The 24,178-nt window shown below is 39.0% G+C and overlaps 1 protein-coding gene across 1 annotated transcript in view; it reads right to left on the bottom strand.

Moving 5' to 3' along the window:
* Positions 1-15,911: 15,911 nt before the first annotated feature.
* Positions 15,912-24,178, bottom strand: part of gbe1b (glucan (1,4-alpha-), branching enzyme 1b) — a 144,307-nt gene continuing 136,040 nt past the window's right edge. Inside the window, exon 16 of the mRNA XM_083886192.1 lies at positions 15,912-16,867. Within this exon, the coding sequence (XP_083742318.1) occupies positions 16,805-16,867 (63 nt within the window). The 3' untranslated portion in view covers positions 15,912-16,804. The remainder of the gene's footprint in view (positions 16,868-24,178) is intronic.

The following is a 24,178-nucleotide window of genomic DNA, read 5'->3' as shown; positions in this document are numbered from 1 at the left end:
CCCTTCCCTGAGCGCTACGGTATCCGCAGCTGGTCAAATGTCGTCCTCGTTGTCTTTCTCCATGTCAGCAGATGAGGTTCGTGAGGCGAGGGAGAGGGCGAGCTACCGCGGCCGTAGCAGACGAAGCGGAGAGAGTGGAGGCGGGACTTCTGCTACAAGTAAAGAGACGCTTGATTTGTTCTCTCGCGTTTGTCCTTACAGGCTCCGGCAGAAACATGGCGTCTCGCTGCTAACAGTGGCTATGCAACCGCGGTCCGCGACCATGTTATTTTAAATGACTTTTTGAAACACTACGAAAATGATATAACAACTATTATACAGCAACTAGACAATGCAGGAGCACATAATATGTATACAAAAGTGGATTTTGGGTAATATAAACCCATAAATACTACATATTGTCCCTTTAAAGCAGGGGTCACCAACGTGGTGCCCGCGAGCACCTGGTAGCCCGCAGGCAGCCAATACGGTGCCCGCAGGCTCACTTCACTTCACCTCACTTGCATTTATCCATATGATCACTCTGTAAAATATCATTGATATTGTTTATAAAACCTGATAATAGTTAGGAGTAAGCACTGGAATTTATGTGTATGCAATTAAATGCATAATATTAATAATTTAAATGGTAAAAAAAAAAAAAATAGTGCATAAAATGTTAATATGGTAGCCCTCCATATTATTCTTTACCCTTCAGGTCGCTCTCGGTCTAAAAGAGGTTGGTGACCCCTGCTTTAAAGCATGCATTTTTACACTGAATTTTATTTACTGTATTTAACCAGGAAGGGAAGGGCAGGTTCTATTGAAACACAAGATCTCTTCTTCCAGAGAGGTGCCAGTGTGGTTTAGGAGTCACACTGGTGAGAGGAGTGGTGCATGTCCACCCACACAATCACCTGTTCCACCGATGCCCTCAGGGAGGCGATGCAGGCCAATAAAAACCAGAGCAGACTGACGGAAAAACAGCACATAATCCCAGGGCTGTTGCAATAATAATAACAATGAAGGGTTTGACTCTTTTTTTTTTTTTTTTTTTTATTCTACCTGGGATAAACTGTTCAGTCAAAAATATGTGGTGCAACATGTTTAATCCCAATGAGAACCGTTTTAATCCCAGTGGGATCAATTTTAATCCCAATGAGAACAGTTTTAAACTGTACAACATGAGGTAAAGCTCAACAACACTGTTTTCACACACATATACGTTCAGATTTATTTATTATTTATACACATATCTATTTATTTTTATTAGGATGTTTCTAAATACTAAAATGTAACTTAAAATTAGCTAAAACAAGTGTTATCTATCTATCTATCTATCTATCTATCTATCTAGCTGCTATCTTAAAGATGGTTAAAAGGTAGCTTAAAGTTAGCTAAAGCAATTGTTATCTATCTATCTATCTATCTATCTATCTATCTATCTATCTATCTATCTATCTATCTATCTATCTATCTATCTATCTATCTATCTATCTATCTATCTATCTATCTAGCTGCCATCTTAAAGATGGTTAAAAGGTAGCTTAAAGTTAGCTAAAACAATTGTTATAGATAGATAGATAGATCTAGATCTGGTGATTTTCATCATTGCTTTTTTCTGAGAAGTGGCAGCCTGTGGCGTTCAGGAACAATCCGCTCCTGCAGAGCTCACAATCTCAGAGCTCGTCCTTTCAAGACCAACTGTTGCTGCGCTTTTTTTGTCCTTATATAAAACTGTGTGGGTCAAAGGTCACGGTGAACGGACACAAATATGATCAGACTCACAGTGGATACAAGACTTCACCTTTATTTTGAAAATAATTGTGACACTGTGGGAATATCAGTGTTGTTTCATTCCATTCTGGAGATTATTTTAATCTCTATAAAGTAAACATTCCATCTTCTGCTCATGATGTAGTTCTATCATAAAACCTGTTATTATTGGACATGTATGTCCTTGTTTATGTTGTGTACCGAAACAAAAGCACAATCCAATCAAAATTATTATTTTAATGTCGTTGCACATTGTAAAACCAATTTAACTCGTTCTCCACTGGCACATAATCTAAATTAATTATTTATAAGTATGTGTTAGATAGATAGATAGATAGATAGATAGATAGATAGATAGATAGATAGATAGATAGATAGATAGATAGATAGATAGATAGATAGATAGATAGATAGATAGATAGATAGATAAGACTTGTTTTAGCAAATTTTAAGCTACATTTTAGTATTTAGAAACATCCTAATAAAAATAAATAGATATGTGTATAAATCTGAACGTATATGTGTGTTAAAACAGTGTTGTTGAGCTTTACCTCATGTTGTACAGTTTAAAACTGTTCTCATTGGGATTAAAACGGATCCCACTGGGATTAAAACTGTTCTCATTGGGATTAAACATGTTGCACCACATATTTTTGACTGAACAGTGTATCCCAGGTAGAATTAAAACATTTTTTAAAAAAGAGTCAAACCCTTCATTGTTATTATTATTGCAACAGCCCTGGGATTATGTGCTGTTTTCCGCTTTTATTGGCCTGCATCGCCTCCCTGAGGGCAGCGGTGGAACAGGTGATTGTGCGGGTGGACATGCACCGCTCCTCTCACCAGTGTGACTCCTAAACCACACTGGCAAAGAAAATACTAATTACTTTGAAAATAATAATATCAAAATTAATACTATAATCCGGGTTTTTTGTTTTGTAAATCGGGTTTCAAAAGTACGGAAGAAGATTAGGGACAAAAAGAAAAAAAAAGAAAGGGATAAAAATACTAATAAAAATAAATAGATATGTATATAAATAATAAATAAAGCTGAACATATATGTGTGTTAAAACAGTGTTGTTGAGCTATAGACAAGGAATTGTGGCAATTCTACCTCATATTGTACAGTTTAACACCTTTTAGCCATCTTTAAGATAGCAGATAGATAGATAGATAGATAGATAGATAGATAGATAGATAGATAGATAGATAGATAGATAGATAGATAGATAGATAGATAACAATTGCTTTAGCCAACTTTAAGCTACCTTTTAGCCATCTTTAAGATAGCAGATAGATAGCTAGATTTAGCTAAAATTAGCTAAAACAAGTGCTATCTATCTATCTATCTATCTATCTATCTATCTATCTATCTATCTATCTATCTATCTATCTATCTATCTATCTATCTATCTATCTATCTATCTATCTATCTTAAAGATGGCTAAGAAGTGTTAAACTGTACAATATGAGGTAGAATTGCCACAATTCCTTGTCTATAGCTCAACAACACTGTTTTAACACACATATATGTTCAGCTTTATTTATTATTTATGCACATATCTATTTATTTTTATTAGTATTTTTATCCCTTTCTTTTATTTTCTTTTTGTCCCTAATCTTCTTCCGTACTTTTGAAACCCGATTTACAAAACAAAAAACCCGGATTATAGTATTAATTGTGATATTATTATTTTCAAAGTAATTAGTATTTTCTGCTATTTTGGCACCCTATTTAATGATAATATATTAAATATACTGTATTAAATATACTATATTGAATTTAAATTTGAATGTAATACTTTACATTGTATTATTTTAGCTGCACTGTGCATTCTTTTAATCATTTTAAAGTAAATTACTGTTTTCTGCTGCACCGTCACACTTTTTTCTATTCTTTTCTTTTTACTGCGTTATTTATAATCATCATTTGCTCTCGTTTACAACTTTAAAGTGTTGTTTTGTCTTTATGCAAAAACATTGACAGGGTCAATGTTGCCAAGTAGCTACTTTGTGTAAAAAATAAAATAAAAATAATCATTTAAAAAGCGGTTGGAAAACACCAGATGTCACCTCATGCTGCAGGACCACCGTCTGCCACGAGGTGGCACTGTGTACAAGCAAATGTCTCCCCCTCCAGGTCTTTGTGAGCTTCTCACTCAGCCACAAACACACCTTTTGCCTGTAGTGTTGTCTTTAAATTTTGAATCTCAAATGAGGCTCTAAGTCGTCACAGCGCGATTCGCTGCCGCCTGAAAACCCGCTCGCGTCGGCCGATCGCGGTTATTTTCGTGTGAAGTTGCAGAAACTCTCAGCGGGGAGAAGATCCAAAGATCCTCTTACTCTTGGACGCAGATACACACAGGCCCAAAGAGAGCTAAACCCCTTCACCGGGATGTGTGGGATTTATCCAGGAGAAGGTGATCCGATAGTCAGCACAAAAAGAAAAAGAACCTCAATCCAGAGATTTCCCTTCAGCTCGATCAGTAACTTTTAGGCCCAGAGCTGCTCAGATTAACAGCAGGGGCTGCTGAGATCAGCCGAGTATCGGCCGCTTCATGATTCCCATCTTTTGCTTCGTCTGTAACTGCTACGTGTTCGGAAAGCTTTGCTAAGACATAATTGGTGGAGGGGAGCGCCGCGCACGCCGTCTTATCGGACATTTCTGGATTTACGGTCGACTGCCGCTCGCCCCGCGGGCCAATTGTGGCTCGCCTTGATAAATGGGAGTCAGCGCTCTAAGGTGATTTTGAAGTAATGCCACTCCTGTGGGACTCGAGAGAGAGAGGCGAGCGCGCTTCATAAGGAATACTCGCACACTGTCACTTTCAGGGATATTGCAGAATTTTTTTTTTGCTCCTTTAAGATACGGAATCTGTACATTTGTGACGGATGGCTCAGATTCCGCAGCGTTAGCTAATCTCAGCCACTGGTGTAAGCGGCAGGTCAGCTGATTCCCTGTTAATGCACTGTGTCGAGTGGATTTCCCCAGCTATGCAGCGCCGGTGGTTTCCATTCAAGTCGCTTTAATGAGGACTGAATGGACACGAGACGCCGGGAGAATGCAGTTAATTACATCGTACAACTGGAAGCAAGTGGCATTGTGGGTACAAGAGACGTGAGAGACCGGAGTCAGTCACTTACAGAGCGTAATAATGACAAAAATAATGTCCAACACACACTGATCCTCTACTCTCCTTCACTGTTAGCACAGTTTTCCTGTGAAATGTAAAAACTTCACCCATTTGAGGCTAATTATTGTGGGATATAGGCTTCATTTTCATACTCATCCCAGTGTAAAACAGTTTTAATCCCAGTGGAAGCCGTTTTACAGCCAATTTAATCCCAGTGGAAGCTGTTTTAATACCAATCAAAGATGTTTTAAAACAGTTCTAATCCAAGTGGACGATGTTTTAGAGCTGCCTTAATCCCAGTGGAAACTGTTTTAAAATGGTTTTAATTCAAATCGAAGCCATTTTAAAACTGATTTAATCCCAATCCAAGATATTTTAATGCCAGTGGAAACTGTTGCAAAATTGATTTAATCTGAGTGGAAGCTGTTTTAATCAAAATCAAAGATGTTTTAAAACAGTTTTTATCCCAGTGGAAACTGTTTTCAAACTGATTTAATCCCAGTAGAAACTGTTTTAATCCCAATCGAAGATGTCTTAATCCCAGTGGAAACTGTTTCAAAAATGTTTTAATCCCAGTGGAAGCTGGGACATCAAAGATGTTTTAAAACAGTTTTAATTACAGTGGACGGTGTTTTAGAGCTGCCTTAATCCCAGTGTTTTAAAATGGTTTTAATTCGAATCGAAGCAGCTTTAAAACTGATTTAATCCCAATCCAAGATGTTTTAATCCCAGTGGAAACTGTTGCAAAATTTATTTAATCTGACTGGAAACTGTTTTAATCCCAATCAAATACGTTTTAAAACAGTTTTAATCCCAGTGGAAACTGTTTTAATCCCAATCGAAGATGTCTTAATCCCAGTGGAAACTGTTTCAAAAATGTTTTAATCCCAGTGGAAGCTGTTTTAGATCTGATTTAATCCCAGTGGAAGCTGGTTTAATACCAATCAAAGATGTTTTAAAACAGTTTTAATCTCAGTGGACGTTGTTTTAGAGCTGCTCCCAGTGGAAGCTGTTTAATCCCAATCAAAGATGTTTAATCCCAGGGGAAACTGTTGCAAAACTGATTTAATCCGAGTGGAAGCTGTTTGAATCCCAATCTATCTATCTATCTATCTATCTATCTATCTATCTATCTATCTATCTATCTATCTATCTATCTATCTATCTATCTATCTATCTATCTATCTATCTATCTATCTATCTAACACATACTTATAAATAATTAATTTAGATTATGTGCCAGTGGAGAACGAGTTAAATTGGTTTTACAATGTGCAACGACATTAAAATAATAATTTTGATTGGATTGTGCTTTTGTTTCGGTACACAACATAAACAAGGACATACATGTCCAATAATAACAGGTTTTATGATAGAACTACATCATGAGCAGAAGATGGAATGTTTACTTTATAGAGATTAAAATAATCTCCAGAATGGAATGAAACAACACTGATATTCCCACAGTATCACAATTATTTTCAAAATAAAGGTGAAGTCTTGTATCCACTGTGAGTCTGATCATATTTGTGTCCGTTCACCGTGACCTTTGACCCACACAGTTTTATATAAGGACAAAAAAAGCGCAGCAACAGTTGGTCTTGAAAGGACGAGCTCTGAGATTGTGAGCTCTGCAGGAGCGGATTGTTCCTGAACGCCACAGGCTGCCACTTCTCAGAAAAAAGCAATGATGAAAATCACCAGATGTGATAAAAGAACAAGTGCTCTTAAGCTGTCGGAGTCGGGAAAAGTTCACTTTTCATTGGTGAATGTACAGACTCACAATGAGAATACAATAATTGTATGTCTGGGTAATATACTCCATTGTGCTGGTGGAAAACCAAGGTTAGGAGGAAGTTCAATTTTATTATTTTTTATTGAAAGGCTGAGTGCCCTTTTTCAGGTACTCATTTTTTACAGGGAAGACATTTTACGTTTTACAATTTACAAAGCAGGCACTCGACGACATTTGCCAGTCAGATCGTACGTTTTTACACTTAGACTTTGTCCCATAATTATTTTGTGGTATTTTTACGGTGGCCCTGGAGTGTCAAACACGGCAACATTTAAGGAAACGCTACAACATTAGAAAAGACTGCAACATTAACAAAACACTACAACATTTAAGCTAACACTACAATATTTAGAAAATACTACAAAATTTAAGCTAACACAACAACTTTTAAGAAACGCTACATTAGAAAAGACTGCAACATTAAGAAACACTACAACGTTTAAGCCAACACTGTAACCTTTAGAAAATACTACAACATTTAAGCTAACACTACAACATTATGAAAACACTACAAAATTTAAACTAACACTACAACATTAAGAAAACACTACAACGTTTAAGCTAAAAGGACAACATTAAGAAAACACTGCAACATTTAAGATAACACTACAACATTTAAGCTAACACTACAGCATTTAGAAAACACTACAACATTTAAGATAACACTACAACATTTAAGCTAACACTACAACATTTAGAAAATACCACAACATTTAAGCTAACACTACAACATTAAGAAAACACTACAACATTTAAGCTGACAGGACAACATTAAGAAAACACTGCAACATTTAAGCTAACACTACAAAGTTTAAGCTAACACAACAACATTTAAGAAACGCTACATTAGAAAAGACTGCAACATTAAGAAACACTACAACGTTTAAGCCAACACTGTAACCTTTAGAAAATACTACAACATTTAAGCTTACACTACAACATTTAGAAAACACTAAAAAATTTAAACTAACACTACAACATTAAGAAAACACTACAACGTTTAAGCTAAAAGGACAACATAAAGAAAACACTGCAACATTTAAGCTAACACTACAACATTTAAGCTAACACTACACCAGGGGTCACCAACGTGGTGCCCGCGGGCACCTGGTAGCCCGCAGGCAGCCAATACGGTGCCCGCGGGCTCACTTCACTTCACCTCACTTGCATGTATCCGTATGATCGCTCAGTAAAATATCTTTGATATTGTTTATAAAAACTGGTAATCGTTAGGAGTAAGCACTGGAATGAATGTGTATGCAGTTTAATGCATAATATTAATCATTTAAATGGTAAACAAACAAAAAAATGTTAACGTGGTAGCCCTCCATATTATTTTTTACCCTTAAGGTAGCTCTCATCTCAAAAAGGTTGGTGACCCCTGCACTACACCATTTAAGATAACACTACAACATTTAAGAAAACGCTACAACATTTAAGATAACACTACAACATTTAAGCTAACACGACAACATTTAGAAAACATTACAACATTTAAGCTAACACTACAACATTAAGAAAACACTACAACATTCAAGCTAACACTACAACATTTAAGCTAACACTGCAACATTAAGAAAACACTACATTTAAGCTAACACGACAACATTTAAGCTAACACTACAACATTAAGAAAACACTACAACACGAAGAAAATACTACATTTAAGAAAACATAAATGTGATATTGTTTTCTTCTTAATGCTTTAGTGTGTTTAATGTTTCAGTGTTTTCTTAATGTGGTTGCGTTTTCTTCAATGTTGTAGTGTTTGGCACTCCAGGGCAACCATGCTTTTTTCCTGCAGTGTCATCAGATTAAATACCATGTGACTGAACATGTACATCTCTAATTAACCTCATTAGCTGTCCATTTGTGGTTCTTTTAACACGTGCAAATATTTATTTGGCATAAACTCCAGTGACGGTGTTGTTTCCTGACACGTGGAGTCAGACTTTGTTCATGTTCCACATCTGATGATGACAACATGAAGACTCCCGGGATTGTTTCCCTCCAGAGATTATAAACTAACTTTAGAGCATGAGTGGGAATGTTTATTTTCCCCCCAGAGAGACACACTGACATGAATGAAGTACACAAATTAAAGGTTTTAAAGAGATAATAATCTTTAAAATCCATCTTTATATGCAACATTTACTTCTTAAAAGCGGTTTCAAACCAATTCAAAGCCAGTTTACAACTATTTTAATCCCAATTGAAGCAGTTTTAGATCCACTTGAATCCCAATTGAAACTGTTCTAAAACTGTTTTAATCCAAATCAAAGCTGTTTCAGAACTATTTCAATCCCAATTGAAGCAGTTTTAGATCTGTTTTATTCCCAATTGAAACTGTTCTAAAACTGTTTTAATCCAAATCAACGCTGTTTCAGAACTATTTCAATCCCAATTGAAGCAGTTTGAAAACTTCTTCAATCCAAATCAAAGCTGTTTTAGAAGTGTTCTAAACCCAATTGTAGAACAGTTTTAATCCCTGTTGAAGCCGTTTCAAAACAGTTTTAATACCATTTGAAAGTGTTTTAAACTGTTGTAATCCCAGTTGAAGCTGTTTCAAACCAATTCAGAGCCAGTTTAGAACTATTTTAATCCCAATTGAAGCAGTTTTAGATCCGTTTGAATCCCAATAGAAACTGTTTTAATCCAAATCAAAGCTGTTTTAGAACTATTTCAATCCCAATTGAAGCAGTTTTAGATCTGTTTTAATCCCAATTGAAACTGTTCTAAAACTGTTTCAATCCAAATCAAAGCTGTTTTACAACTGTTCTAATCCCAATTGTAGAACAGTTTTAATCCCAGTTGAAAGTGTTTTAAACTGTTGTAATCCCAGTTGAAGCTGTTTCAAAACAGTTGAATAAAATAATCTTGTTGTAAAGTCACATTGTAAACACGGTGTCCACGGTGTAAACAGTTTAAACAAAAAAAAGATTCAGACGACGTGAAGCTCGTTGTTTATTTTCTGACAGGTTGTGATTTCAGGTTTCCTGAGGATTGATGCTCTAACGCCGCATTATTAACAAAACTAAAAAAGAATCGGAGAGATTTACGATGCAACAGTTGCTGTGTGCGAGGCATCACTCGTACTTTGGAGAACAAAAGCAGAGCATTTATTTTGGCAGACGTAATCTGACAGGGACATTGATCTGATGAGCGATGATTAAACACTTGGCTTCTTTCTTGCAAACCTCAGAGCTTGAAATTTATGCAGAGCGATCTTTTTTTCCAGAGGCGGAGAGAAAAGCATTTGTGAGAATAGAAATGACATGTTCAAGATACTTTTGGCTAAACACAGGAGACTCTTCCTGAATATAAATGTGTTTTTTTGTTTTTTTGCCTCTTAGCTGCAGAGGAAGATCAGAACCTGAGGAAGATCAGAACCTGAGGAAGATCAGAACCTGAGGAAGATCAGAACCTGAGGAAGATCAGAACCTGCCATATGTTACAATGATCAATAACCACAATCTGCACTAATTCAGTAGGTGTGAAAGCAGAGTGATTGTATCCATGGTAATGATTCAAAACATTAGTTTATAACTGGAATAATCAGCCCTTGTTTTACTCACAGCAGTGTTTGCTTTGATACATGTTTTAGATCTGTTTTAATCCCAGTGGTAGTTGTTTTAAAACGGTTTTAATCCCAATTGAAGCTATTGGAAAACTGTTTAAATCCAAATCAAAGCTGTTCAATAACTATTCAATCCCAGTTGAAGCAGTTCTAAAACTCTTTGAATCCAAATAAAAATGGTTATAATCCCAATTGTAGCAGTTACTATTGTTTTAATCAAAGCTTTTTAAAAACTGCTTTAATCCCAATTGAAGGAGTTTTAAAACTGTTTTCATCCCAATTGAAGCTGTTTGAAAACTGTTTAAATCCTAATCAAAGCTGTTCAAGAACTATTCTAATCCCAGTTGAAGCAGTTCTAAAAGTCTTTGAACCCAAATCAAAATGGTTTTAATCCCAAGTGTAGCAGTTACAATTGTTTTTAATCAAAGCTGTTTAAAAACTGTTTTAATCCCAATTGAAGCTGTTTTTTAATCCAAATCAAAGACGTTTAAAAACCTTTAAAGCCTTTAAAACCAACTAAAGCTGTTTAAATCCAAACCAAAGCTATTCAAGAACTATTTTAATCCCAATTAAAACTGTTTTAAAACTGTTTCAATCCAAATCAAAGCCATTTTTAGAACTGTTTTAATCCCAATTGTAGCAGTTGTACAACTGTTTTAATACAAAGCTGTTTAAAAACCTTTAATCCCAATTGAAGCTGTTTGAAAACTGTTTTAATCCAAATCATAGCTGTTTTAGAAGTGTTATTCTCTTGTTTCCAGGCCAAAAAGGGCTGGGGTACCCCACCCCCATTACTCCTAATTCTAGGAAGGTCTGTATTATAGTCTGGGTTAAATGCAGAGAAGAAAAGTCTCTATGAGGATTAACAAAAGTACAAAACAGACAAAAACTAACCCTAATGGAAAAGCCAAAAAAGGAGTCAGGCCGAGTAGTGCTGTATAACTGTATAATGGGAAAGTGTTGACCTGAACCACAGAGGGAACCACATCGGGTGAACTCCTAATGCCAATCCCAAGCCTGGATAAATGGGAGGGTTGCGTCAGAAGGGGCATCCGGTGTAAATAATCTATGCCAAGTCAAATCTGTGGATGATCCGCTGTGGCGACCCCTAGAGAGGGAGAAGCCGAAAGTAAAGAAATAAAAAAAGAAAAGAAAAGGAGAAACTAGTGATTGATTGAGTGTTTCCGTTTTCAGAACCGGACTTTATTATTTATGACAGGACTCTGAATTCAGCACACAGTAGATGTTTTTATCATTTTTTTCCTCCAAAGCAACTGGAAATAAACCAAGACGTTTGGATGATGTAAATATTAGTTTCAGTTCAACAAGAACTGATGCTAACTTTACGATACTGATCACGATAGAATCACAATACATGGTTCATGATATACCAATAATATCACGATACAACGATTCTGTGATCATCAATATATCGTGAAACAGTGATACATCGCGATATCCGTCTAACTGAAGAAAACAAACGCACTAACGTGATAAGTTAAAAGTGCGGGATTTCTCTACGTCTCTAAGTATTGAACGTGGATGTAGCATCTCTAAACGTAGCTTTCTCCACATTTATCGTATCTTAAACTCCCTCTTCTTCAGCCAGGTAACTTTCACAGAAGTTTTCCCCCCATCCATTAGAGCAACGCCACCATGTGGAGACATGAAGTAGTGACGCCCGGCGAGTGAAACTGGCAGCGACTGTTTACTTTACTTTTCACGACACGATACACGGTCTACGATACCAATAATATCACGATACAACTGAATATAACGCGAGAAAACGTACAGCGATAATATCACTTGATACGTGATGTCGTAGTGACGCCCGACGAGTGACACTGGCAGGGAATGTTTACTTTTGAGCGCCTGGGTGAGAATCGCGACACGATACGACACAATACGATACACGGTCCACGATACCAATAATATCACGATACAACTCAATATATCGCGAGAAATCGTACATCGATAATATCACTTGATACGTGATGTGGTAGTGACATCCGACGAGTGAAACTGGCAGTGAATGTTTACTTTATAGCGCCTGGGTGAGAATCGCGACACGATACGATACGCACTCCGTGATACCAATAATATCACGATACAACTCAATATATCGCGAGAAAACGTACAGCGATAATATCACTTGATACGTGACGTCGTAGTGACACCCGAAGAGTGACACTGGCAGGGAATGTTTACTTTAGAGCGTCTGGGTGAGAATCGCGACACGATACGATATGATACACGATACACAATACCAATAATATCACGATACAACTCAATATATCGCGAGAAAACATACATTGATAATATCACTTAATACGTGATGTCGTAGTGACGCCCAATGAGTGAAACTGGCAGGGAATGTTTATTTTGGTCTTTACGATACCAATAATATCACGATACAACTCAATATATCTCAACAATCGTACAGCAATAATATCACTTGATACATGATGTCGTAGTGACGCCAGACGAGTGAAACTGGCAGGGAATGTTTATTTTAGAGCGCCTGGGTGAGAATCACGACACGATACGATACGATACACGGTCCACGATACCAATAATATCATGATACAACTCAATATATCTCAAGACAATTGTACAGCGATAATATCACTTGATACCTGATGTTGTAGTGACGCCGATGAGTGAAACAGGCAGGGAACGTTTACTTCGGTCTACGATACCAATAATATCACGATACAACGCAATATATTGTGAGAAAACGTACAGCGATAATATCACTTGATACGTGACGTCGTAGTGACACCCGACGAGTGACACTGGCAGTGAATGTTTACTTTAGAGCGCCTGGGTGAGAATCGCGACACGATACGATACGCAGTCCACGATACCAATAATATCACGATACAACTCAATATATCGCGAGAAAACTTACATCGATAATATCACTTGATACGTGATGTCGTAGTGACGCCCGACGAGTGAAACTGACAGGGAATGTTTACTTTAGCGGGTTACCGTATCGGTATAGGACGACGACATATCACCAAATCGATATTTTGACCCACCGTTATCGATCAGTACGCAAAGCACCACCTTTAGTAGCTTCACTTCAATGTAATACAGAACATATTGTGGTTAAGTATTTTTGGGGCAGTACATGTTGATATAAGGACAGTTCACAGTTCTCGTCTTGAGGCCTTTAAACACCAGGTGTTTGTTCATATTTTTCAAACCTCTATCAAGTCACTGCCAGCTTCTGACATCAAGAGTGACATTGAGAATATTCCAGTCAGCAAAGAGCTGGGACAGGAACTTTAAACAAATCCTCAAAGAGAGTCTGTGACATCGTCCTGAAGTGATGTGAAGAAGTTTAAACCGTCCTTTCTTCTTCAGCGTTGCTGTGACCAGGTTATTTAAAAAAAAAAAAAATGTTTTAATGACTCAGCACCAGCACTTAAGATGCTGACTCCACCTGTTTCATCTTAGTCTGTGATTTTTTTTTATGTTTGTTTTCCTGGTAATCTCTAAATTATTGATGTGCAAAGCCCCTTTTATATTAGGAGTGAAGTTTAGGATTTTACCATTTTCCCAACAAACTCTCTCTCTGATGTGATCACACACACACAAACCTGTTTTTATATCTTAGAGAGGACACATCGTAGACATAATGCAGTGCTTAGCCCCTTACCCTAACCTTAAAGGTAGGGTTTGGAGATCCTGGAAAAACTCTCCAAGCCCCTTTTCCCCACGAAGCCACGCCTCCAGAAAACAGGAACACAGATTCGCGATCACCGCACGATGCTAACGTTTTGGAGCGGGCCGTACCTATGTACCTATGTTCCCCCGGGTCCTATGTTCCCCACTTTGTATGTGACAGGGGAACATCGGACCTTTTTTGGGAAATAACGGGGAACATAGGACCCGGGGAACATAGGTACGACCCCGTTTTGGAGACTTGATACGTGACGCCCGAAAAACAACAAATACTTCTAAAAAAAAGATCACAAAGTGAACCCACCTGTGCAGTTGAAACAGTCGTCGCCACCATGTCATCACTTTGCCGTCATTTTCTGGGCGTGCAGTCGTCACCGCCGTTCCTACGTAGCATCGATCACAGGATGTTCACTCTGGTCTTGGATCGCTCTGCAGTAGCTTTCCCCCCCCAAAAAAAGTTTGCGACAAACACCCGTTGTTGGCAGCTCTTGTGTTGTAACGTTGCTGAAACTGTCTCGTTGGATTTTTAGCGAGCTAGCATTAGCTCTGGCGTTGTCTTCTGGGCATTAGCGCACAAAGAATTATACGTGCATAGGGGGGAGAGGGGTTTGAGTGACGCATCACAATGCCAATGATTTCCTTTGGGGCTGTTCAATATAGGTTTGTATAGTGTTTTTAAGAGGACTGTCCGCTCTACAGGTTCATTTTTGTGATAATGCATTAATGAATTAGTCATGATCGGGGTCTGAAGAGGATTTTAAGCAATACAGTAAAAAATGATCTGCCACCCAAACTTTTTACTACACTACACTCTTGGAAATAAGGGTTCCAAAAGGGTCCTTCTACAAGGGCTGAGGTTCTACCTGGAACCATTTGCTTCTGAAAAACCCTTTCCCAAAGAAAGGGTTTTCCAAGGGTTCTTGGGAACATTAATGGTTCCAGTAAGAACCATTTTGATCCAGAGAACCCTTTTAAACCTCTTCCCTGAATAAAGGGTTTTAAAAGGGTTCTACCTGGAACCCTCCAAAAGGGTTCTCCTATGAGGACAAGCCGAAGAACCTCATATGGTTCCATATGGTTCCCAGTTTTAACTTCACAAAGACATCGACAACACAAACACACAGAGTTCAATTCCTGTTCATGTTTCCTGGCGGCTGTTCAAGATTTTTTTTTATGAGTCTATTGTTTGTTTTATGCCAACTCTTCTCTTTCCTTACCTCTCTATTACGTTGTGTTTGTCCTCTGTACTCTCTATATCACCCGTCTCCCTTGTCTGTTTGCCCGTCAACCTCAACCTCCACAACCTTCTTTCAATACCAGAGATAGAGAAAATGAATAAATAAATGAATGAATGAAAATACCGACCTTACAACAGGAGGGTGGTGTATATGTGTGTGTCTGTGTGTGTGTGTCAGACTCCCTCCTGTGCACAGTAAAGTGTCCGACACCATAAGGCATCCAGTCAACCAAACTGTCTGCAGAAGTCTCCGGGACAGGACAAGTAAAAAACAACAAACAACTCTCTAACCTTTTGCACCCACGCAGATCTGACGACCGCTCAGAACTCAGGGGTTTGTCCGCAGATACAGGCTTGAACCACAGGAGGGCGCCGTCATTTGCAGCAGCGAGGCCCTCAAACCGTCGTTAAACGCTCTCGTTGCTTTTATTGTCTTTTTAAACTGCCTTTTTTTTGTGGTAGCTCTTTGGATGTGATGGTCAACTGTACTCCGTAAGTACATTTAACTTGACGACTTAATCAATAGGCCTGTCACAGAGTTCTTTGTGATCCTCAATCATCGAGTGTGTTGAGACCGAGCTAATTGGACGAGGTCCACATCGGGAGATTTAAGCCCCCCCCCCCGAGGAATCTGAGAAAATCTGATTAACACAGTGCACAAAAGTCACAGCATCTCTTCATGTGTGTGTGTGTGTAAAACCGTCTCCTCCCACACAAAATGTGTTAAATAACTGGCATCCGTTTATTCATTTTTCTTCGCAGAAACCGACAAACAACAAACGACGACTTCACGTGATTATCGTTTTGCGGGGGAAAAAAAAAACTAAACATCACTTTATGCAAAGTGGAAACACAGTGTTCACGTGTCATGTGCGCGCGCTACGACACAAAATTTATCACAACAACTGAGCCACAAATATCACGTATCAACGCTCGTCGTAGCTGCATGAACTCAAATGCTATTGTTTTAAGACACACAATCAACGTGTAATAATTTTAAAGCAGCCTAATGTGCAAATTACAATATTTATGGACATTTCCTGTCCCCCACCCCTGAACATGAATGAATTAATATGGATTACACATGTTGCCTGTCAAGTGCTGGTGAAACTATAAATTGCTTTCTTAGGTTATTTGCATTTACATACAAAAAATAATCGAATGAAAAACAAAAAAAAACGGCTTGTCCTAACAATTTGAAAATATCATCACGTCTGCTGCGGCTTACTCCCTCGCGCGTCAGGTGACGCCACCAGATTCAACGAAGCCTGTAAATGGCTGCTGGCTGTTGCAGGACGGACTCAGCAGGGTTTGGACTTTTAGCATCTCGCTGCTGGTTATTCTGGACGCTTTCCAAATGGACCAATCTGTGGTAAATGGGGTTACGCAGCATCTAATGTTGCAGATGGTGTTTGAAAGCACACAATGCTTCTTCTTTTTCTGTTTTTTCTGTTTTTTTTCTTTTTCTAACCCATTTAGAAGAAGTCTCAAACACAAAAAGTGGGTTTCGGGTAGCATGCAAGGTTGACACTTTGAGATGGAGGTGATTGTTAACACTCGGTCGGGGTTAGAATCCTTTCTCGCTGGCTGTCTCTGTGGAGACGATCATCCTCTAATAACAGTAATCTATCTCCTCGTTGGCCAGGACAATGGCTGTTCTGCAGGGGATGTAGACCTGAGAGAGACAGAGAAGAAGAAGAAGAAGAAGACAAAGAGGGGGGGGGGGGGAGATGACAGTTGAAGATTAATGACGTTAAGACAATCACTGATTTTAAAGATTACTGAATCTTCTCGTTTTCTCGGTGAGGCACATGTGCGATTGCTCCCTCGCAATCAAGGTGGATGTGACGGCTAAACGAAGAGGCGGGGACGAAGACTAAAGACTAGGTTTAGAGCCGAACAGTGGCCACGCCCACTTTTAGAACCGCTCTGATTCAGGAAGTACATTTCCCACTTAATCTGTTTGAAATTGGCCGTCACAGCCTGTGCCGGCACTACTTAAGACGACTAAACGTTTGTCTCTTTTATGAAAACCGCTCACGCTCCCAAACCAAATTCCATAGAGAAAATGTGCAAATTAAGACTACTTCCTGTTCACGTCAATCTTATATTTAGTTTTAGATAGATTTAATAGAATTAGATATAACAGAATTAGACAAATGGTGTGACTTAGTTCTCATGATTTTGTTTAGTAAATATACCTAAGGGTTTACATTTTTGACGGTGAATGCTAAACGCTAACCGCTGCCACTATCTGCTAACCTGATTTGTTCTATAAATATGCAAATTAAGGCTACTTCCTGTTTACGTCAGTGTTATATTATAGTGTCAATGCACTCTCCCATACCAAATTCCATAGAGAAAATTTGATTTTTTTAGCTCGCAGGGTAAGAGGAGTTGTTGCGCGACAGCTGCCTCGTTCGGTAGATGTGTGTCATCTGTTTAAATTAGTGCTGGGCAACAGGTTAACGCACGTTAACGCATGATGCGTTTCCATGACAACTGACCGGAAAAATACGCGTGTGACGTCATGTTTGCGTACCGCGACACCGGAGTCCAGGCACCGTTTACCAGTTAGCTCAGTTAGCTGCATTAGCTCCTTTTAGCACCGGTTTAGCGCGTCTACAGTTGAACTGAATCGGTCTGTTTATTTAACGAAAAGAGCAGCGCTACAAATAAATAGCGTACCTGTGTACTGCGTATGTGTGCCTCTGTTTTTTAAAGTTTAGCGTTACTTTAGAGACTCATTTTAACAATCTGGAATCACGTAAACTTGACGTTACGCGCGTCTTTTTTCCGATCAGTCGTCATGGAGACGCATCGTGCGTTAACGTTGACGCCATTAACACGTTAACGCGCCCAGCACTAGTTTAAATCCAAATGCAGGATAACCTACACAGAAGTCACAACATGACACAGTTTAAATTACGGATGGAGGCAGCAGTGGATTAACAACTCCTGTGTGCTGTGATGTAAATTCACTGATTTTCTCTGTGGACTTTGGTGCAGAGTAAGTATAATCTACAGTTTCGAGCTGAAAACGTGTGTTAAAGGGCGAGAAAAAAGCAGAACACATATTCGAATGATATCACAGGCTTAGATTTGATTAGTTTCAACAAGTCACGTGGTTGAAACCTGTTTTTATTTCATTGTGGAAGCAATGAGAGCGACTACTCGGCTCCCAGGAGCGTTTTTACGGACACTGTGGCGAAGTCAGTGTTGGTAAAGTACTAGAAAATGGACTTCTAACCACTTCTAACTTCAGTGAATATAATATCATAGCTGATAATCCAAATCTTTGGGATTTATCCCACACGGTCGAGCTCTTTGTTCACACATTTACGATGTGAACGGAGGCCGTTTTGGAGAAAGTTGTACGACACCAGCGATGGGAAGCGGCCCAAAACCTGCCCAAAATGTCACATGACAAATAGTCATTTGCATATTCATGATGTCACTGCCATGCTGTTAACTCGGTTGCATCCGTCTCCATCCTGCTCGCTGTACGCACATGTACAGCACTTTAATCACGTTAACGCCGTGCGCTTTTACATGTTTCTGCTGTTAGAAAGTATGTGTAGATTGGTCTGTGGGGGCAAATCTGTGGAACGGTTCACAGGTGGAGGTAAAAAAAAGAAAAGAAAACAGTGTATAAATATAAATGTACAGAAGGCGGGAGGTGAAATCTGTGGCCATGCATCAATAATGTGTGTTATATGGTGTATGTTAATATTAGTGTCACAGTTGGGACACAAGTAAGTGGATTTTTTTTATTCTCCTGATTTTATAGTAAATATAAATAACAGTATACATTTTTGACTTTTGAATGCTAAACGCTAACAGCTACCGCTATCTGCTAACCTGATTTGTTCTATGAATGTGCAATTTCAGGCTACTTCCTGTTTACGTCAGTGTTATATTTAGTTTTAGATAGATTTAATATAATTAGATAGTGTATAATAGAGTGAAATAGATGCTGTGACTTAGTTCTTCTGATTTCTTAGTGGATATAAATAAGGGTTTACATTTATGACCGTGAATGCTAAACGCTAACAGCTGCCGCTAACCGATCTGTGGCAGAAACCTGATTTGTTCTATGAATGTGCAAATTCAGGCTACTTTCTGTTTACGTCAGTGTTATATTTAGTTTTAGTAATAATTCCTTTAAAAAAAATACACATTAGGGATAAAGGTAGGAGTTTTTATTGTCGTAAAACAATGGCGGTAACAGGAAGTAACTGCACTTTAGCGACAGTGACAAATGGCATCTAACATCTGGTTTAGCATTATATCTAACACAGCCTTTTTTAAGCATTTGCTGTACTGATAACAAATCAAAGCAACTAAAGCCCAACTTTTGTCTTACATACGTGTACGACAACAGAACTGGCACATTTGAAGTAATATTACATGTTAAGAAACACAAAGAAGATATTCTCAGTTTGGTTTGCACTAAACAAATCATTAGATCCCCTGATGACGTAACGGAAAGTGCCGCGTTAAGACATCTGTGCGGCAGATCTGTGCCGAGGAGGAAAGTCACAACTTGTGCCTGTGAACTGATGCTGATGGCGTTTTTTTATTTTTTATTTTAAGCTCTGACCAAAGGGGAATTGGCATCCGCGAGTCGTTGCCGCTTCAACTTTCTCCATGATTAATTTACACCGTCTCAGATTCATTACATTAGCATCACATTACATTATGAGCTTGTGCATTCATGTGAGCCATGTGAAAATGAGCGACCTTGAGTAGAGTGAGGGCCCCCCCAAAAAAAAGATAAATTAAAAATTAAATTCCGTCGTCTTGGATCGATGCAATAACACTGTGTTTCATCATCGCTAAACAGAAGCGTAAATATGGGTTTCAGTGAAGACGCTGCAAGAATCTAAGAGTTTTACCGGACTGAGGAAAATAAAAGTGTCAGCGAAATAAATAAGAGCGCCACAAATAAGAGACAAAACAGAGTCTGGAAATGTCAAGACACCTTATATATACACTACGAGTGTGTTCAGTTGGAGCGCTGTACAGTTAATAAAGCCTGTGATCAATCCTTGTGATATTCACAGCATCATTTAGAAGCACTGAGCACCATTAGTCATGTCAGATTAACGCCAAAGGAAGAGCCGAGTGGACACCAATGACCCCCCGTCAGAAAAGTGAAAAAGAGAACAGAGCCGTAAACAATTCAATCACCGGCGGACCTCTTTCGAGCCACCCCCCCCCCCCCTCGGCACCAAGACATCTGAGCTTTGCTTTGGATGTGTTTCTTTGGCAACAGTTTGTCACAGAGGGACACACACACACAAACACCACACACACAGGATGGTGACTAATTAAACAGTCACAGTAGGAGAGTCTCCGCGCAGAGAAGCAAGGAACGGCAGAATGATTCACTGCACCTGTTCGCACAAAAGCTACCACTGCTTCTAACCTTGAGCATGTCAACAAGCTCTCAATTCCGCGCCCCGAATCGACGCCAACGGCGACAACGTCGGAATCAATCTGTGAACAAAGAGCAGCAGAGAGTCCCGAGTGTCGGCCGCGGCAATTTGTAGAAGATCAACTCCTCGCAACGGGGGAATTGTAAATTATTGTACACACTCCACATGGCGTCTGCGAACTATTAGATGCAATTATGTAGGAAATGTGGACGTTTTAATTGAAATAGTGACTCGAGTGATAACAACAGCAGTCACTTAATTATTCATTTGCGGCCTCACAGACTCAATAGCCCAGGAACGCTTCGACACCTGGGTTGACAAAAGACAGCAACTGTAGAGACCCGTCGTCCAACTGACACCTTACTATGGGGCGTCTTGGCCAACCATCGCATACGATCCATAGCTATGTTTTTAGCGCACGTGGTCGGGTATTTTTCAACTGAACTACGCACACGTGTTAGCGCGGTTAGGGTTAGGCAGTCCAAGTTAAAGTTAGATAGATTTTGTAGCATTGCTGCAAATTAGCCAAAAAACGCCTCCGTTTTCGCGTTCAATCCAAAATGGCGGCCTTCCTGTAGGATTCAAAGGACACGTTATTTCATTATTCATTATTTACGGCCCAACCTAATGAACGTGTGTACCAAGTTTCGTTCATGTACGTTAAAACCCGACAGGAGATGACCTACTAGCACTTTTTTGCGTCAGTCTTTAGCCCCGCCCACTTCCAATATATTCCAATAATATAAAAACGCGATTTCCTCGTGGGAAAAATAATAATAACAATAATAATAATAACGCCCAACCTAACTCGAACCCTAATTAATATAAATATGCATGCGTAAAAGTCTAATGTGGGAGTTTAACCTGTCGACCACACCATCGTACATTGCTTTAACCCTTCTGTAACCATCCTGTAGTCAAAGGATTTGGCAGACGTACAGCTCATTACCATAACACCTAGACTGTTTGCGATATCCAGAAAATTCAAAACCTATGGACTGGCCCATCTGTCCAGGATGTACCTGGCGAGATTGGCACAGCACCTCCGCAACCCTCATGTGGAGGATAAAGTAGTAGAAAATGGATGGATGGATGCCGGAAAGCAGAGAACTAGAGCTTTAACTGCACCCTTGTACTTTACGGTATTTACGGTCATTACGGTAGCCCCTAAGGCAAGGCTATTCAACTTAAGGCCCGGGGGCCAGATCAGGCCCTTCAAGCAATTTGGACCAGCCCGCAGCCCATTAACCCATGAATGTATTATTAAAAAGCCAATAAAACCGTAGCTTCGCCTATTTCTGGCACTTTGTGACACTTTGCGATACTTTACTTTTACGTCCCTTTTGGGCAAATACTAGTACAGGCCATTAAGGTGGCCATTGCACCTTAATGTTGTTGATATTGTTACCTCTAATTTAGTAAGAGCCAGTTATGACTGTTATACCCAAATGTTGTACTGTAACTGTAACCTTTTTGCACTATACTGTACCTGAATGTTGGTGGTTTTGTTACTTACCTTTTTAGCGCAAAACTAGCAGCCATTTCAATAAATAAGTGCGAAATAATCTATAACATTTGTATCTATTTATTTTACTGTACATTCAACACAATAGTAGTAGTACAGGGGTTGACCGGCCCACTGGCTGGACAGCCTTCCGAAAAAGTTGGCCCTCCAGAAATTTTAGTCGAATAGCCCTGCCCTAAGGACTTCAGTGGAACGACCGTCCAATCACAGACGAGATTCAACCAGCGCCTCACACGTTTGTGACGACATCTTCTCAGTGCAGTAATTCCTAAACGGTTGAATAACTGCCAGATTTTTGTGAGAGTTAGAGTTATCTTGTAAAAAGTGGCAGAAAAGAAGAACTCACTCATTGAACATTTTTTGAAAATTATTCAGCCATTAAATATAGATAAATCCAGACAGTCTGAATATCACGATGGTCATAAGAGCGTTAACCGCTAAGCGACCTGGATGACGACACATCAAAGGTACCAGATTGCTGTCATTTATACTCCCGCGCTTTCACATCAATCTGCACTTTTTATTCCCCTGACGCTTAAAAATTAAGCAGCAGGTTCAATGTTTATAAAAAATGTATGTAACAGACAATGGGATAGTTCCAAACATCGTGTTATTCACACTACAAGTCAGATCAGAGTCTTTGTGTTGCTTGGTGGAAAGTCATCTTCAGGCCTGGTTCACAGCCGACATGCTGCGTTTGTGTTCTGTCATGTTTTGAACGTTGGCGCTCATGTTAACAGATTAGAGTGTTCACACTGCACACAGGGGACACGTGTGTGAGACGCGCCTGTGAAAAGACGTGTGGATAAAGGTATTGAAACTGTCACTATAGTTTTTAGCTCCTTTATCCACCAACGCGGTACAACGCGGCTATTTTCCTGTTTCCATGAGCGATGCTACCTGGTTCCTTTGTACCTGCTTTGACATTGTCAGACTGTTGGCCACTGATTGGTCAGAGTGTTGTTACAGGGAGAGGCATGAGCAAGACTTGGTTTGTGCTTCCACACTTGCACTTGCCAATATGACCAGCAGAGGCCAGAGGATTGTTGTAGTACACTACCATTCAAAGGTTTGGGGGTCACTTAGAAATGTCCTTATTTTTGTAGGAAAAGCACTTTATTTTTTTCAATAAATATAACATTAAATTGATCAGAAATACACTCTATACCAGGGGTCTCAAACTCATATGACCTGGGGGCCTATGCGCATCTATTGTGGTCGAGAGGGGGCCGGCCTAGAGAACAAAAAATGGGAAAAAAAAAACCCAACAGACATTTATTTTAAATTACATTAAAAATAGTATGGACAACTGTAATTAAAACGGCACATTTAATGATACATTTAATAATGGGATAATTATGACCACTGTTAAAAAACATTGCTAGCAAACATATATTATATTCTATCACCTCGCTGAAAGCTCTGCCTCAGCTACACACTGTGTTTAAAAGACGGTGAGGTTGGTTGTGGGCCATGTTTTCATTATAACATGATATTAAATGGGGGGCCGCAAGTAATCGATTGGGGGGGCTGCATGTGGTCCCCGGGCCGCCAGTTTGAGACCCCTGCTCTAGACATTGTTAATGTGGTAAACGACTATTCTAGCTGCAAACGTCGGGTTTTTAATGGAATATGTACATAGGTGTATAGAGGCCCATTTCCAGTGTTCTAATGGTACATTGTGTTTGCTAATCACGTTAGAAGACTATTGGATGATTAGAAAACCCTTGAAATCTGGGCAAAATAATAATTTTGAATAAAAATCATTATTTCTAATCTTGTAAATGTCTTGACTATATTTTCTATGAATTTTACAACTCTTTTGAAGAATAAAAAGTGACTTTTAATGGAAAAAAATGTGTATAGGTGACCCCAAACTTTTGAACGGTAGTGTATATTGGCTGAAAAACAAATATTTCTTTCAAACTCTTTTAGCAGAACTCAAAACATTTAAATGTTTCTTTCCCCTTTCCTTGTGAAAGAAGGGGAAATTAACTTTACAGAAGGACATTTTTGCCCA

This window comes from Microchirus variegatus (genome assembly GCF_963457635.1).
Source record: "Microchirus variegatus genome assembly, chromosome: 3".
NCBI classification, from domain to species: domain Eukaryota; kingdom Metazoa; phylum Chordata; class Actinopteri; order Pleuronectiformes; family Soleidae; genus Microchirus; species Microchirus variegatus.
Note: the sequence above shows the minus strand (reverse complement) of the source record. Positions and strands in the feature narration are given on the sequence as shown.